The 17177-nt window shown below is 44.1% G+C and overlaps 1 protein-coding gene across 40 annotated transcripts in view; it reads right to left on the reverse strand.

Annotated features, from left to right (window-relative positions):
• The window catches only part of RBFOX1 (RNA binding fox-1 homolog 1), a 2180200-nt gene that overhangs the window by 186192 nt on the left and 1976831 nt on the right, over positions 1–17177 (reverse strand). Inside the window, exon 1 of one of the 40 annotated variants that reach the window (XM_067706716.1) lies at positions 5466–5608. The exons of 37 other annotated variants lie outside the window; for them this stretch is intronic. In XM_067706716.1, the coding sequence (XP_067562817.1) occupies positions 5466–5498 (33 nt within the window). In that variant the 5' untranslated portion in view covers positions 5499–5608. Of the gene's footprint in view, positions 1–5465; positions 5609–17177 lie in introns of those variants that run through there. 2 more of the 40 variants (XM_067706708.1, XM_067706715.1) reach the window with 2 other exon arrangements.

The following is a 17177-nucleotide window of genomic DNA, read 5'->3' on the forward strand; positions in this document are numbered from 1 at the left end:
ACACTTAGGATAAGTTTAAAACATTTTACAAGTGAAAACACTCCCCCAGGCCCTTTCCTCCCCCAGACTAATTTCTCCAAATGTCTGTGCCATCGGAAGCAAAAATAAACAGCCGTTTCTTTCTTGGCAACGTGTTTTCATAGCACTTGGGGCTGAACGGGTCTGTCTGTGCTGCGGTTGCATCGATCGGCGTGGAAAGTTAACCGCGTCCGTCCTTGGGAAACCACATTTACTGTCATTGCCGTTCATTGTTCACTCCTCTTCCAGGACAAGCCCGGTTTCCTTTTAGGGGCCACTTCCACTCCCAGTCCCCACATTGTGCAGATGTGGCTGGGCCCGTCTCTGGTTACCTCTAGATGTGGTCATGTTACCCTGCCTGGCTAACCAGAGGGCTCCACTCTTAACGGTCACAGTGACTTGGGCTTATGCCCATCCACCTAACCCCTAGCAACTCCAGTGAGGCTTAATCCTGGGACTTGGCTGGAGTTTGGGGAGGAAGTTCTTTCACTTCGAGGACTGGCAGCTGGAAAAATAACGTTCAGCCTAGAGCTGCCAAGAACTGCCTCTTGAAGGGAGCCTCCCTAAAGCAGAAGCCAACGCAGAGGAAAACGGAGCCCAGAAGTGGAGAAACAGATCAACTGAGTCCTGCTGACATCATTTGAAGTCTTGGATCCAGCTTTTCCCTGCAGTGAGTAACACTGCTGTTTAAGTTCCATGAGTCAGTAAATGTCTTATTTAGTGTAAGCCCGCCTTTCCGTTACTTGCAACCGAAAAGGTCTTGACTAATACCAGAAAAAATCCTCTTCTGTATATGAGCTGACTAGCGTTCTTCTCTTCTACAGGGCTGCTCAAGGAATACATCCTTGTGCACAGAAAAGTCCATACAGATGCTACTTCTTTCTGGCTGACAAGAAACCCCAGAAACTTTGGGACCTTGAGAATGTTCCAAAGAGAAAATCACCGGGACAGATTCCACTTCTGCCCAAAGGTCCGTTTCAGCCTCCCCTACCTCCCACCTCGCTTGTCTCTGAATTGAAAGACAGACTTGTGAAAACTCCAGGGGAGCATGAAATGATCACAGGATCAATGGTAGAGAGAGATGGTCATAAAAGACAAAGCTTTCCTTTCTCCACCTTCAGTAGAAACACTTTCACGGGTACATATGTGCCCACATGGCCTTTCCTCACTGCAAAGCAGTCTCAGGAGGAGTGAACCAATCCTACAAGCTGCAAAAGAGCAACAGCTCCTTGCTAGGATCTGACCTCTCTGTACTGGAGAGGGAAGGCCTGCCCTCAGGAAGCTTGTGGTCTCTCCATCTTCTCGACACCATCCTGTTCACTGCCTCCTCTGCTTGGGAATTCCTCCCCTACTCCCTTCCCTGGCTAGCCTTCCTTGGCTTCTCTTTGAGGTCCCAGATCAAGAGCTTCCCAGCAAGTCTTCCTTGACACTTAAACCACATCAGTTGCCTGCCCTCTACACTGCAGCTTGTGGTCACCTCCCACGTAACTCCAGGTACCACTATCGCCTGCTGATTAGCCTGTGAGCGTCCTGAGGGTGGGAGACTGTGTCACATTCTCTGTTCCACCTCCAGGGTTCAGCAGCACGCTGGCTGCAAAGTCAACATACACCGGTGTTTGCTAAGTGAATGCATGCTTGGCTAGTGGACTCTGGGCTCTGTCAGGCTTCACTGGCAACAGGATGGGGGTGGGGGGATGGGAGAGGGATCAGCAAACGAACCCTGGAAGAAATCTGGCCTGTGACTTGTTTTTGTAAATAAAGTTTTATTGGGACACAACCATGGTCACTGTGCTCTGATGGCAGAGTTGAGTTGCTCTGACAGAGACCATATAGCCCACAAAGTCTAAACTATTTATCTATCTGGCCCTTTGCAGGAAAAGTTTTCTAATCATTGTGGCAGAGTTATCATGAAATATGGGGACATCAGTTAAGATGCAAGAGGGAGGAGATATGGGGATATATGTATATGTATAGTTGATTCACTTTGTTTTAAAGCAGAAACTAACACCAGTGTAAAGCAATTAAACTCCAATAAAGATGTTAAAAAAAAAAAAAAAACAGCTGTTGTTGCACAGATAGTTTGGGCAGGAAATACAGTTGGTGGTGAAGTAGGGAGGGAAAGGGGGTGCCTTCTACCTAAACCAAGGAGGGGGTGGCTCAGCCAGACCTGGAGTTCGGCAGCGTTAAGGACGGTGGGAGAAAGGTGCAGTAGAATCTTTCTCAGAATGTGCTTTCCATCACCAGGTCTCTGCATTGTACACACACGTGCTTCAAACTCAGCAGACGTGGGCTTGTGCGAAGACCTATGATGGCTTCAGACTTCTGTGTTCCATCTGAAAGGCATCCTCTTCTCCAAACCAGAACTCAGAAAACAAACTGCGTGACACTCAGACCTAGTGGGCACCAGGCAAGGAGTCCTTAAGCAGGGTGACTGCTCCCCAGGAGACATTAGGCAATGACCAGAGACACTTTTGTTTGTCACAACTGAGTAGGAAGGGATACCACCAGCATCTAGTGGGTGGAGGCCAGAGCTGCAGCTAGACATCCTACAGTGTATAGGACAGCGCCCCCTCCACAACCAAGGATTATCTGGCCCAAAGGTTAATAGTGCCAAGGTCTAGACTCTCTGCTTTGCATGCACTGCATCTCTGATCCCGCTTTGTTTTGTTGTGAAGGATACTGTAGCCCAGAGCTGGTAAATGATATTACGAGGTTGCAGTCACAAGTACCTCCGAGGGAAGCCAAGAGCTGAACCAGAGCCTGGGTTTATCCCACGCCAAGGTGTCCCTCATCTGGAAAGAAGATCTCTGGTGGGGAGATGCGTTTCCAATTTTAAATAAATAAACTGCTCTCTGTCATGTATACCGTGACCCTGAGACCTGTTTTCCACCTGGTGGCAGGTTACACCCTGTGGGGAAGTCAGGTGCTAGGGTATTTGATTCAAAGAGGCCAGGGTTCCAGCAGCCAGACTGGGGGAGGCGAGGGGTAACCCTTGGTGTGTTAGAGCAGCAGCCTGGGAAACTTCTGCCACCTCAAGCCCAAAGCCTGGCTTCCGAAGGCTCTGAGGCCACAAGGGCCAAGGGCAAGGGCCAAGTAGGGGCACCACTGGAGCCAGGGCAAACCACCAACCTCTACCAAAACTTATGCCATTCTGGCAAACCACGGGTGCCCACCTCTAGAGACGATGTCCATGGTAGCCAGGGAACCTCCAGGTAGCATTCAAGTCCATAGAACTTGGGATGCACTCCCGTTCCTGGAGTTCTCAAACAGATGTTGGTGGGACCCCGCACGGTTACTTATTAACACTGACAGCCATTCCAGAGGAACCCTAATTAATATTCCAAACATTTGTACTTTGGGCTAATTACAGCTAATATTTAATTAAGATCACTGTACTTCCTACGGAATTATTTTTCACCTTCAAAGGGCTTCGGAGATGTCTTTCTTTCCTCCCTAGTGATGTTCCTGGATACTCAGCTTGGCTAAAAGGGATTTTCTGGAAAAATATATTCACATTATGGGCACCTTTTCCACTCCAGGTCAAGGCAAATCTTGGGCACGTGAACAAGCTCCTGCTGGAAGGCTGAAGCCAATTTCACACTGGTGGCAGTGACAGGCAACAGTTATTTGGAGCGCTCTGGTTAGACGTTCCCTCATTTGCAGAAGCTGCCTTCTTTCTTCTACTCTAATGCCCACCCACACTTTTCCCTAAATAAGGGCAACGATCACAGAGATTCTGATATTTACTGAGTCAGGATGCTTGTGGCTGTTCTGAGTTGATGGGGAGGGTGATTCTGCTTTGCATGTAGTCCCACATTATCAAGGGAGTGCTTCAAGTGATTTTGCAAACCTAGCATCTAATTTTCAGGGCCTGAACTTTGCTGGGTTGCTGCCGAATACACAAAAGGGGGGAAAAGAAGCCAAGACCTCATGCTTTAAAACCCACCGTTGCTGCTGCAGAACTGGGTAGGAGTTTGAAATCAAGAGCATCCATTAGGATAAATGCAGAAGAAACTTCTTTGTCCTCATACACCAAACCTCAATTAGAACAGCAACCCAATGGCAGCCAGATGATAACGGGGGACCCCTCATTACCTGCGACAACCCGACAGGTAGTTTGTACTCCAGTTACAGAGAGAAGAAGGATTATTAAAATGCAACCAAGTCTGATTCACCACAGGAAAAAAAATGCCATGTCAATTTAAATATTTTACTGAAGCATGAAGTAGCCAGGATATCGCTATTTTAAGACAAATACCGTAATCTGACCATTAGCATAGTGTGTGGACTCCGCTGCGTGCAGGCATTCAGAGAGACGTCCCTCAAATACAAGGAGAATTTCCTTGGTCACTAGAACATCCTACACCCTTAATTTTCTCAGGAGGCAGAGTCAGAGAGAAAATGGGAGGTGCTTTTTTTTGGTTTCTTTTCAGACATCACCTTTCTCCCGTGCATGGCCCTTAGTGGTTTAATAAGGTAGTTTTGGGAAACTAAAAAACGAACCAAGAGTGGCAGCCCATCAGACTTGGCAAAATATTCTGGCTCAGAATCTAATGCAAACCACATTTCAGTTGCAGAAAATAGTCTTTACGTGGCAGAACATGAAATGGATTTATTCTTTTCACCGTAACTGTCTGACTTTCACCGAGGGGGAAAAGTGCCTGCCGAGGTGGACTTTAAGTATTTTTCTTTCTCTTCTGTGTGTGTGTGTGTGTGTGTGTTTTCCTAGCTCTAACTGTCAAACTTCTGGTGCATCCTTTCTCCTTTTGCTTCTGGAATCTATTTGTCCCCAGTCCACTTCTTGTCCCCCCACCCCAAACCTCTTCTGGCCTAAACACAGCCCCTATAATGAAGAAAGGCACAGGAATGGTTCAATCCTCATAAACCAGCTGATTACATCTGTCTGCACCGCCTAGGAGAGCAGCCACGGGACCCCCCACCAACTTGGATTTGCAGGAGGAAACTATCCATTCTCCGTTGCCTGCAGTTTTCCGTCTTGCTGACAGTTTGGTTTACTTTAGTTTCTTAGCCTGGTCTGTTCTACTTCTCTGGCAAGAAACGGCATATTTCTTGAAGAATTGCATATTCAGAGAAAGCCTCCACTGCTGGACGGAAAAGAACTAAACTGCATCATGCCCCCCAGGGGCACGGAAACCAAGAAGGAAAATGCAAAATTACATCATTAACCTGCTGGTTCTAAGACCGGCTCAGTTCCACCCATCAAGCAGAAAAGCCCGCTCGCGCGCGCGTGCACACGCACACACACACACACACACACACACTCGGCTGAAAATCCTTTCCTCCCCCCCCCACGCCCCCCACCGCCGGCATGATTCAAGGAGCAGAATCCACATCATGGAGAGAATAACAGAGACTTAATACAAGGAAAGGCTTCCGCTTCATTCAAATCACAATTTCGAGTAAAATAGAAAATGGGGGAAGAATACCTGCTGTACCATCCTGCTTCCTTTCTCCTCCATAAACTTAGCAGCTGTTCTAGTGTCACACCACAAATCATCTGCCTGAAGCAAGCCTCGATTACGAGCCAGGGTGTGTGCGCTGTGCAACGTGGGGACGGCGGGGGTGTGGAAGGGGGGCGCCGAGGCTGCCTGGCTGACCTCCCCTTCAACAACTGACTGCTCCCCAAATCAACCCCAGATGGGACTCCTTCCTTGAGCCTGGCCCATCAATCACAGCTTGCCCCTCCTCTGGCCCTTGCTCTCAGTTTCAGAGTATACACTGAGCAGATGATTACATAGAAGAGGAACGGAAAAAAAAAAACCCACACAGCACTCGACTACATTAATAGCTGTTTAAAAAACATTAGAAATGCTATCCTCTGCGCTGCCTGGAGCTGGAGTTTTTCATTACTAAACTAAATATATGGTATGCAAAGTTAGGGAATCCACTGGGATTCCCTGCGACTATCCTATTTTTGAAATATTTTCAAGGTGGGGGGGGGACACCGGGGGGATCAGGGGAGGAGACAGAAGAGGGATGAAGACAGAGCTCAAAGAGATAAGAGAGATGGTGATGGGTAAATTAAAAAAAAAAAAATACCGTGAGAACATTGCAGATAAATTTACAACAAAGCTGAGTGGTTAATTGTAAATTGACCTTAAAATAGTCATGGGCCAGTGTTTGGAAGATCTGGAGGCCTGGCTGTTTGGCAGACTCACCGTGTGATCTCAGACAAGTTGTTGCAATGCCCTGGCTCCAGATTTTTTGCTTCTGTTTAATGGGGAGCATGATGAGTGACTTCACAGGGTAATTGTGAGAAGATCATGTTAAAAAATCAAATCACGGGGAAACAAACACGGCACCCTGCCTCATAGGATGCGCTATAGAAACAGATTCATTCGTCACACGCAATAACGTGGTGAGCGAAATCCAAAGCCATCTTTGTTCCTAAGGACCAAGCAGGCAACAGGAGAAACAGGCTTTCAAGAAAGGAACCCACAGTTGACCACAGAACCCCAGTGGTGATCAAGGCCATGAAGGAAAAGCAGAGCCATCTTGCTTTTCCCTTGTCTTCTTGAACTTCTGTCTCTCCCTAGCTCATTGTTTTTTTCTTCTCTCCCAATAAGCAAAAATAAAACCTCGTACAAAAAATCCCCAGTGATTTCAATGCCAAATGCTGCCTCTTCATTTAAAGCTACAAATACTTTGTTCCTCCTCTATTATTAAAACTACAACAACCACAGTGAAATGTCAACACAATTTCAGGTTTTATTTAGTCATGTCTTTCTGGCTCGTCGAGGGAGAGGTTTCAAGAGTCCCATCCGCCATTCCCGTGGACAGCTGCTTATCGCCGAGACGCCTGCTTGGAAAGGAGACATCTCCCTACACTGGAGGGAATGGATGGCGTTTCTGAAGTGATTAAACTTGTAATTAAATTGTATAACAGAGGAGGAGGTGAGGGTAGAGGAGGCTGCCCGGAAGAATTCCACTTTCCTGCTGATCTGTCGGTGGTACTAGTTCAGGGAGCCCCTGGGTGATTTGTTTGTTTGTTTTAAATTCCCAGCTCCCCAGGGTTGGAAAGAAAAATCTGGATAAACAGTATTTGTGCCATCCTTACATTTCCATTTCCAATCACACTCCGGGGATGCCTCTAATGCAGGATTAAATTAAGCAGCCTTTTCGGGTTCCTTAAAGGGATGTGTCAGCTCCCCTCTCAGAGCCACATCGTCAGAGGACCAGAGCCCCTTCCTCACAGGCCTCCTGCCCAATACGTGGACTCAGCAGTCATTCCCATGAACCGTGAGCTCCTTGTCCCACTGATAACTGAAAAGCTAAACTTCTGTCCTTCAACCTAAGTATAGGGGGTCTTACTTTCTCCTAGAAAGCAAAAGGGATGAGACCAAGATAGACAAATTCCCTGGTGAAGGATGTTCTGGGAAGTGATAGAGAAAATGCAAAAAAAAAAAAAAAAAAAAAAAAAGTCAAAACACCCAATAGCGAAGAGTGTTTCAGGTGGAAACAATCAGAGTGATGTAACAGGACATTGTTCCTTAGCCTGTGGACCATCAGGTCATTTGGGGTTTTCTTATAGAGCCAGATGCTAGGACTCCACCCCAGACCCACTGGCTTAAAATCTCCAAGGGCGGGATCCAGGCTTGGGCACTGTGTAAAAGTGCCCCAGATTATCCCGATACACCATCTCGGGGGGAAATGTTATGGGTTTTTCAAACTGTAGGTGTGAACCCTTGGGATGTAGAACCCATGTAGGGGTTATCACACCAACATTCTTTAAATGAAATAAACTATACCACACCGGAAAAGAATAGAAAAGAGTAAGGAACTGTTTCATGAAACTTTTATGTGGGTGAATTGGGTTGTGACATAAAATCTTTTATGGATTGCAGTAAAATAAATAAAATAAAAAACACTATGCTGGGTAATTTCCCTGTTTGTTACCTTCTAACCTTTTATTGGTGCTGTGACTATGGAATCAGAGACAAGTGTTGAAAAGCCAGGAGCATAATGGTGGAACTATTGGCAAGTCATTCAACCTCCATGTACCCCGTTTCCTCATTGATTAACATAAACCATAATATATATTCTTCTTCCTGATGAGGGTCTTGTGATTGTCTAGGGATAAAATCTACAGGAATGTGTTTTATAATCTAGAAAGCCCTGTGAGCATATATGCCCCATTGTGGGGATGAAATTGGTCCCCCTTCTGGTCCAGCAAAGTGCTTCCTCTGGAGAACACATGGGGAGGTGTGTTGGATTCTACTGTGTGCCAGGCACTTTAATCCCTACAACCACCCCCAAGAGATAGATATTATGGTCTCTTTTAAAGGTAAGAAAATTGAGGCTCCAAACAGGTGAAGAAATATTTCCCAGTTTGGGAGTTAGTAAATTAGGTAAGTGGCAGAACCAGAACTTGAACCTGATTTAGTCTTATTGAAGAATTCCTGCCACTGAATCCGTACTAAGATGAAGATGGAGATGATGATGATGATGAGGTGGAGGATGGAGATGATGGTGAAGATGATGGTGATGATGATAAGAACACTTTTCTTGAGCACACTATGTACTAGTCATTGCTCTCAGCACCGAGAATACAAAATTCACCAAAGCAGCATTGCTTGTTTGTTTATAATTATTTTAGTTAGTAAGAACCCAGTGTGGTACATACTGTCACGAAAAGGGAGGTGGGGTTACTTCCTCCCACTCACACAACCAGTAAGTGCTAGTTACCCAAATCCACTAGACATCCTTAAACAGTTAGAGATGGGTTCAAATCTGACCTCAATTAGGTCAACATACAAACCTTGGTTTCCTAACTACACTGGCTTACAAAAAAAAGCATCTCTTGGACAAAGAACTCTGAAATTGCTCTGAGGCCATAATTCACAAAAAACAAACAGACAACAAAGATAATAGGAATCCGTTTCACAGATTCAAGTGAAAGCAATTTGTTTCATTTCACTTTCTCGGCCTCAACCGGGGAGCAGAGAGAGAGAGGCCAGGAGCCATCTTGCTGCGGCTGGCAAACACCAGCCCCAGATATACAAACCAGCCGAGTAGGCGGCAGGCTTGCAATGATGAGGTGTCATGTTTGCAAAATGTTCCATCCTGACTTTCCATTTGGAGCCACAGAAGACAGTAGAGATTGTTTTTCTCAACTCCTTAAAACTTAGTGACAATCAAATATTTATGGCACTGTGCTAGTCAGTAGCCTTGATATGGTTTCTTATGAGGTGATATTTCCAAAGAAACGTGCTTATCTCAGAAAAATCTGCAGCCTCTGGAGCAAGTGAAGTTCCCAGCCAACAACACCAGGCACTTAAGAACATGGGTTTTCTTAGCTTGCTCACTGCAGCCCCAGGGTCTCAGAGGGCCCTGACTTGTCCTTTAAAATCCTTGTCAAAGTCTGACATGATATACATTTTGATTTTGACATTACGTATATTTTTATATTGCATATATTTTGAGGTCTGTCTCCAACTAGACTGTAAACTTCATGAGGGCAGGAACCTCTGCTGTTTTTCTCACAGATGTTGCTTTGAACATTTCAAAGGATAACACGCACATGTACATATTCAAAATGTTTTGTGGCATGAAAAATTCCCAAGCTAGTCCCTTTGTCCCTCCTAGGACCAAGACATGCTCTGACTCACCCAGCACCTCAGGGCCCTGAGAAACAAGGTCAAACCATCAAATGTTGCTCTGCACCGTTGAAAAAAATTTCCCCGTTGAAACACCCCAACATCGTACTGAACGATTTCTTGTTGGAAAGCCAAGCAGCATAGGGCTTCACCTCTCTGTCTGTGAAATAGCTGTAAATGCCCTATTATTGTCCATTATTAATAAAAAGTAGCAGCCAGAGCAGCTGTTATTCATTGAGTTCATTCTAAGCATTAGACAATGGTAGTCACTTTAAATACATTATCTAACTTCATCTCTACAGGAACTATGTTTTTACTAACCTTATTTTTATCACACCCATTTCACAGATAGAGAAGCAAAAAGTCTGGAAGCTAGTAAGTGGCAGATGCAGCCCTCAAATCCATGTCTTTCTCCAAAGCTCAAGTCCTTTCAAAGATGCTACGACTGACCTCTTTGTTGGCTAAGATGAGGGGTGATATCTGTAAGGGTTATGGTAGAACAATTCAATCACAAAATATTTTCTGAAGTATCCCAGCCAAAGTTGGAGGTTACCAAAAAGGCATGAGATCTTGTTCTTGCCATCCCAAGATGCAGAACCTAAGTAGGTTAACAGTGCTAATGATGATGATGGTGATTATAACATTATTAATAACAACAAGAATATAATTAGAACGGCTCTCAACATATGCTTTCCATTGCCCTAAATTTTGTATAAATGTAACTCCTTCAATGCACCCTGCAGCCTCAGGATGGGGACACAATCATTACCTTCATTTTATAAATGGGCAGCTTTGAAACACTAAGCAAACAATCTGAGTCCACCCCAATAGTGCATGCTGACACTCATATTTGGACCAATGCAATTCTGACTCCAAAGTAAGAAGTTGGAAAACAAATTCAAGAAAGTTGCTGTCTCCTTCATCCAGTTTCGCCCAATGGTAACCTCTCACATAACTATAGGAAACTGTCAAAACCAGGAAACTGACATTGTCGGACCAGTACTCTACATGGCTGCAAGCACAAGGGGAAGTTAGGGCAGCAAAAGTTCAGCTGTCATTTTTTGCATCAATACCATCACCTCATTGCCATTGCCATCTATCCCTGAGTGACAGCTGGAGCTGCCCACCACTGTCCCAAATATGGCGGTGGAGACAGAAGGGCAGATAAACTAATTGACAATTGAACCAAGCAAATATATATTAGCAAAAACCCTTTTCATAAGGGAAGGAACAGATAACGCATTGTAAATCATCATTCAGTAAAGATCCTTCGTCTCCTGGGTATGGAGGAAACCTTCAATCCTGAGCAGGCCTTTCACCCTCACAATCTATCTCCTTTCACAGCCAGCTATTTTCTAAAGAAGGGGACAAAAAGTTCTTACCACTACCACCAGGGTAATATTAGTATCAAATTTATATTCAAGATGAATTTCAAAGACCTACACCACTGCTGATATTACTGCATTTAGCCAAATCCACAAAAGGAAAAGAATGGCTTGTGTTCCCTTAAATAGCTTGCTTACAGTTACCCTGCAGATATGACTTGGGATAATATCACTGGGTTACTTACTCCATCATAGTTATCCAGGGGATTCTCTGTCTGTCTGCTTCTAAAATAGGCAATTAATAGATCTGGTGTAAAGCAACTTTTTTTGGTAAGAGAGGAGGTCGCTGTACATACGGCCAGCACCAAGTAGCTCAGAGAGGTACCAGCTCCACTGTGGATGTTGCTTAAGTACAGCATCCCACCAAGAGCATCACCAAGGGTCTGCCTCTAGATTGGGGAAATGGGGAGCATTAAGTCACACTCCTAGAAAGAGAATCATACACTCTCTTCACTGGAATGTTGTCACAGAAAATGAAATGCTCTAGTGAAGGGAAAAGTAAACATTCTAGATGCAAAATCAATGCAAGAAGTAGATACCATCGTCTTGTATATGAATGGATTCAGAATCATTTGCACTCACATCCCGTTATGAAAACTGAATTTCCTGTTTATATCCCAGGGACGTGAATCAACATTTCTTCTCCTTCTCTGGTCCCTTCTCAAAGGTGGACCCTAAACATAGCTGAGATAACCCATGACCTTGAGGAGACATGACACATGACACTGTTAATATACAGAAACTAGGTACCACCGCCACATAGTTTATGATGAATTTCCAGAACCAAACCTTTGACTGGGTTTTCAATTATCCAATTTCCGTATATCCAATATCAGCCTCTCACAAGACTGTAAACTCCTTAAAGGCACGGACTTGCCGTATTCATCTTTAACATTTCCCTCTTTTTTGTAATCAGGTGTTTGACATGATAAATATCTGTTGGTAAATATCTGTTGGCTTGCATTCACCTCACTTGTAGAAAGATGTCTAATCTGGTTACGGCAACAGGCAAAGATGATAAAATATGACCTTGTCTTTCATGGTGCGTTGCATAAGTTTTAGCCTCTAATAGTTTGCCAACTAGAAAAAAAAAGGTTGTCACAAAATGAATTATACTTGGACTTGGAAGAAATGAAATTAGGAGAGACTGCCAGAAAGCAAGGGCAATGAACTACTCAAATAGGCAAGAACTTGATATTCATGCCATTGTTCCAGCAGTAAAACATTGGGCATCTTCTGGATGGCAGGTCCTGTGCTAGACTCAGGGGCTACAGTGGTGACGAGGATTCACGTAGCTCAGGAACCTCTGTAGCTATAGGTTGGTAGGAGTTACATAATAGACCAGGAATGTACAGTTGAAGGGGTATGTGCCATGAGAAGTGAAATATGAGGGGCTCGCCTATCCCCTATGGTTTATCAAGGAGGGCTTTCCAGAAGAATTGATGTCTAAACCTAGAGTTGAAAGGTGAGCAGAAAATAGCCAGATGGTATGAAACAGGTTGACAAAATAATATGTGGAAAGGCCAGCTTAATGTTGCAGAAGGAGGAAATAGCTCATACCCAGGGTGGCAGAATCAATGAAAAAGAACTAAAAGAAAGTGGTGAGGTTATTTTCAGAGCCACAGGGTGGGTTGAGATAGAGACCTAGAGGCTACTGGATTGTAAGGCCCCTGAGGGAAGAAACCCAAGTCTGTGTGATTGGGTACCACATTCCCAGGAGCATTTGAACGGCATGCACAGAATAGATGCTCAAAAACGTTTTGGGTAAATCAAAGAGTGAATGCAGTGATGGTATATGCCAGGATGAAGCTAGTCAAGGGAAGAAAGAGGAAAAAGAAAAGAAAGGGATCTGATCATTTAAACTACACCCTTTGACATTACATTTTCCCTTGAAGCAACCCAAATGCTTGAAATAGAAGAAATAAACAGATGAGTTAGGTGGTCAGTTTAGGTAAATAAATAGGACAGAGGCTCATCACTCTTTCCATCACCATCATCACAATAGCTTAGCCAATGACAGGATGTAAAGGTTTCTGGGAGTATTTTAAACATGGTCTGTTTGAGCCTCCATACCACATTGGAAGGTAGGTAGGATGGGTACCATTTATACCCATTTAACGGAAGAGAAAGCTGAGGTCAGGTAACTCAGTGATATGCTCAAGTTCAGACAGTGAATAAACGTTCTAGCTGGGATTTGAACTCTACATATATTTCCATTGCACCAAACTGCTTCCTAAGTTTTCCACCCATATGACCCAACAAGTCTATAGACTTGACTGCATGACGCATTTCTATCAATAGACTTGACTGCATGACGCATCTCTAGGTTTCCTCCATCCTCATTTCAAAAACTTTTATGTGGAGAAAAAGAGAAATAAACATGGACAGTATGACAATTGAGCTTCTCATCAGAACAAAAAGGAGATAAAACTTTACTGGCCTTACAAATTCAATACAACCTAACTTAGCATAAGCCAGTATTGCTTAATGCCAGTATTGAAGTTATTACTATTTTTAAAAGATAAGTCAAGAGAGACTGAAATCAAAGAGCTCCATCTTCCTAAGTGAAGAACCAAGTTCAGTAACTGGCCCTGCCCCAACACAAGGTCTCTGAGCCCAAGGCCCTCAACCAAAGCACCACTGGAGACTGGAAAACCTTGAATTTTTCACATATGTTTGATCAGTGCACAAGTATTATTTTTCTGGAGCTAAGGATGTGTGATATTTTAAGGATATCTGCCTGCATGAAAGCTGCGCTGAGAAGATCACACAATTTGGAGTAAAGCAGGGCTAGACTGACTTAAAGAAGAGTTTTTGCAAAATGTCAAGGTGGATCCAAGGAGGAGAGTGGGGTTTCAGAAATATGGAAGAAGTTTGCCTTATTTGTATATAAGAGAGAATTTGCCTAATGGCGCGACATTTTATTTCAGATACCAATAGCATGTAAGTCTGGCCAAATAAATTGTGTGATCCTCTGTGTACAACTTAAGACATTGATGTTAATTTATCTGAACAATTCTCAGGCAGCTTTAGCTAGGAAAACTGAGGCTGATGGAAGTTAAGTAAGTTTCATTGAAAAGACCTTTGGGGAGCGGCTTTAAATATTTTCAAATACAGTAACTGCAAAGCATGTGCTTTTGCAGAATGGAACTGCCCATCGGCAACATTCATCCTCTTCACATCCGGTTTTCCTTGTTTGATCTTTAACCTGCCTGTCTTCTTCAGACAGGGTAGAATATTTTTGGAACCCACCCGAAGTAGATAAAAAGTTGTCCTTACATTCAAGTATTATTGACTCATGTATCTGACTTAGGTTTATTGAACACATTCTGTTATAGGTGGAACTGTGTCCCTCCCCACCCAATCAAATTTTCGAAGTCCTAGCTCCCACTATCTCAGAACGTGACCTTACTTGGGAATGGAGTCACTGCAGATGTAATTAGTTAACACGAGGTCATACCGGAGTAGGGTTGGCCCCTAATCTGATATAACTGTTCTTATAAAAGGGGAAATTTGAACATAGGCACACAAGGAGAACACCACGTGAAGATGAAGGTAGACATTAAGGTGATGCTTCTACAGCCGAGGAACACCAAAGACAGCCAGAAAACCACCAGAGGCTAGGAGAGAGGCATGGGACAGATCCATCCTCACAGCCTTCAGAAGGAGCCAACCCTGCTGACACCTTGGTCTTGGACTTCTGGTCTCCAGAACTCTGAGACAATACATTTCTGTTGCTGAAGCCTTTCGGTTTGTGGTACTTTGTTACGGGAGCCCTAGGAAATGAATACACCTAGTCACGTCCTAGTGTACTAATACTAGTATACTAACACTAGTCCCTGGAGACCCAGTGTTAAATGATGTCACTGCCTACCTCATGCAGCTTGAGGTTCAGTGAGAGAAATACAACGACCAAGTAAACCAGCTAAAAATGATGTAATATCTTGTCCTCTTATTCCATTCTTTATACTCAGGAGAAGGAAGTTGGGGCACATGATGATTTTCATGCAGTCTCATCTGATCTCTGGGAAGCAGCCCTTGGAATCCGAGTTGGAGAAGTTTACGGACTGGAGAGATTTGTCCAGGCACTGTGGTTCCCCGCAACCCCGAGCTGCCCTAACGTGGCAGCCGTTAGCCGCGTGGTCACTGAGCAGCAGCCGTTAGCCGCGCGGTCACTGAGCAGCTGAGAGGCGGTTAGTCTGGCATGAGGTGTGCCGTAGGTGCAAAACGCACACTGGATTTCAGAGGCGCGGTGCAAGGAGACGCACGCGGAGTATCTATTTAATAGTTTTATTTTGAGTCCAGGTTGAAAACGGTAACACTTTGGAGATATCGGATTAAACAAAGCATTTTGGGTTACGGGTTGAGACATACTGGGTTGAATAAAATGTTGAAATTAAATTTACCTGTTTCTTTTTACTTTGTTTAATGTGGCTACCAGAATTACAAAAAAAAAAAAAAAAAAAGTTCCTATGTAGCTCGTATCTGTGGTCCTCATTGTATTTCTGCTGGACCGTGCTGGTGATACCATTGTTTCAAGGCTCATAGAACTGGGTTGGATTCATGTTTATCACTGACTAACTGATGGGCAGATCTGGGACTGACCTCAGACCATTGAAATGTGAAGCCCTTGCTGCTTCACAATATCAAGTTACCATCTTGGCACCAAAGGGAAACAGCTTCACAAGTGGCCTCGTTGAGATATGACTCCAGAAGACAGAATCGCGATTCCCACACCAACCCTCACCCAATCTATGTCATGTTACAATCCTTCACTTTCCCTGACCCTTTCTGCACAATTTCAGCATCAACCCCAAGACAGCCTTCACAGAAGGCCGCTTCTGAACAGAACATAACTTTCACTTTACCGAATCTGACAAAGCTTCCAAGGCCCTTGAGAATCTGTCTAAAGTACCTATTTGGGGACAGGAGAGGTAAAAGGCTTTTAAAAGCTTGTTTTAACTCTGTGTGAAATCAACTGACTAATATTTATACTGGGCAGCTTTCTGCAAAGATGAAATAAACTTTCTACAAATAGCCTACAGAGCTCAGGCATTCTCTGTGTGTGAGGTCAGGGAAGAACCTTGAACACGCTCCAGTATGCAGGATGCTTAAAGTATCAGCAGACATTCTGAGTTAGATCTTGTTCTGCAAGGTTATCCACTGGATTTGACCAGAAGGGACCTAGTTCTGTTTTAAACCTCACAGACATGTGGTAGGATGTCTTGTTTTCATTCATTCATTCAATCACTCAGGATGTATTTCTTGCCTATGCTTTAGGTACAGAGAGATGCGTAAGGACACTTTCATTCAGTGTGCCTTGCCCCCGGGTCTCCTCCGAATCGCATTTGTTTTTGCATGAATGTAAAATACATTCAGGCATGAGAAAACAGTCTCCACTCAAATGGAGATTTTAAATATGGATAAAGATAGATGCAGGAAAATCAATGATCAAAGCAAGTTTCATGGATTTTATAAGTCTAAGTGCAAATTATTATGGGAGCCAGAGAGGAAGCGTCCCAATTCAGAGATGGAAGGTGTAGCAAATGCTTCTTGAAGGATGTGATGGTCGAGATGAGTCTTAAAGGAGAAGTTGGAGCGAGTTAGGTGGAAATGCTAGACAGAGGAAAAGCAGGGAGACAAGTTTCAGGGAATAAAGGAACACAGAGAACAGGTTATATAGGTGACATATGTGTGTGGTGGGGATTTGGCAGGAATTGGAACCAGAAATAAGGTTGAAGGCATACAGAAAAGAACAGGGAATGCCATGTAAAGTAGCTTGGATTTGATCCTTTAAGTAATGGGAGGCCATTGTAGAGTTCCAGGAATGAGAATGGCATGGTCAGATCCGTGTTATAGAAAGTGCATTGGCCACTAAACAGCTGATGCACTGGAGAGAGAAAATGGTGGAGACAGCAGTCATCCACAAGCAAAATGACAAAGCAGAGGCAGAGATGGAGAAGGGCGGGCGGAATCAGGGACCCACTGCCAAGGCTATTTCTTTGCATCAATAAGGATACCAACGACTCTAATCTTAATGTCTGAAAGCTTTCGTGTGTCCAGTGCAAAATAACTGATTTAAAAAATTTTTATTTTAATGGGATTCTAATGAGCACACCCCCTCTCCACCACAGGAAAGAAATCTGGAGCAATTACG

The sequence above is a fragment of the Pseudorca crassidens genome, chromosome 15 (genome assembly GCF_039906515.1).
Source record: "Pseudorca crassidens isolate mPseCra1 chromosome 15, mPseCra1.hap1, whole genome shotgun sequence".
Classification (NCBI taxonomy): domain Eukaryota; kingdom Metazoa; phylum Chordata; class Mammalia; order Artiodactyla; family Delphinidae; genus Pseudorca; species Pseudorca crassidens.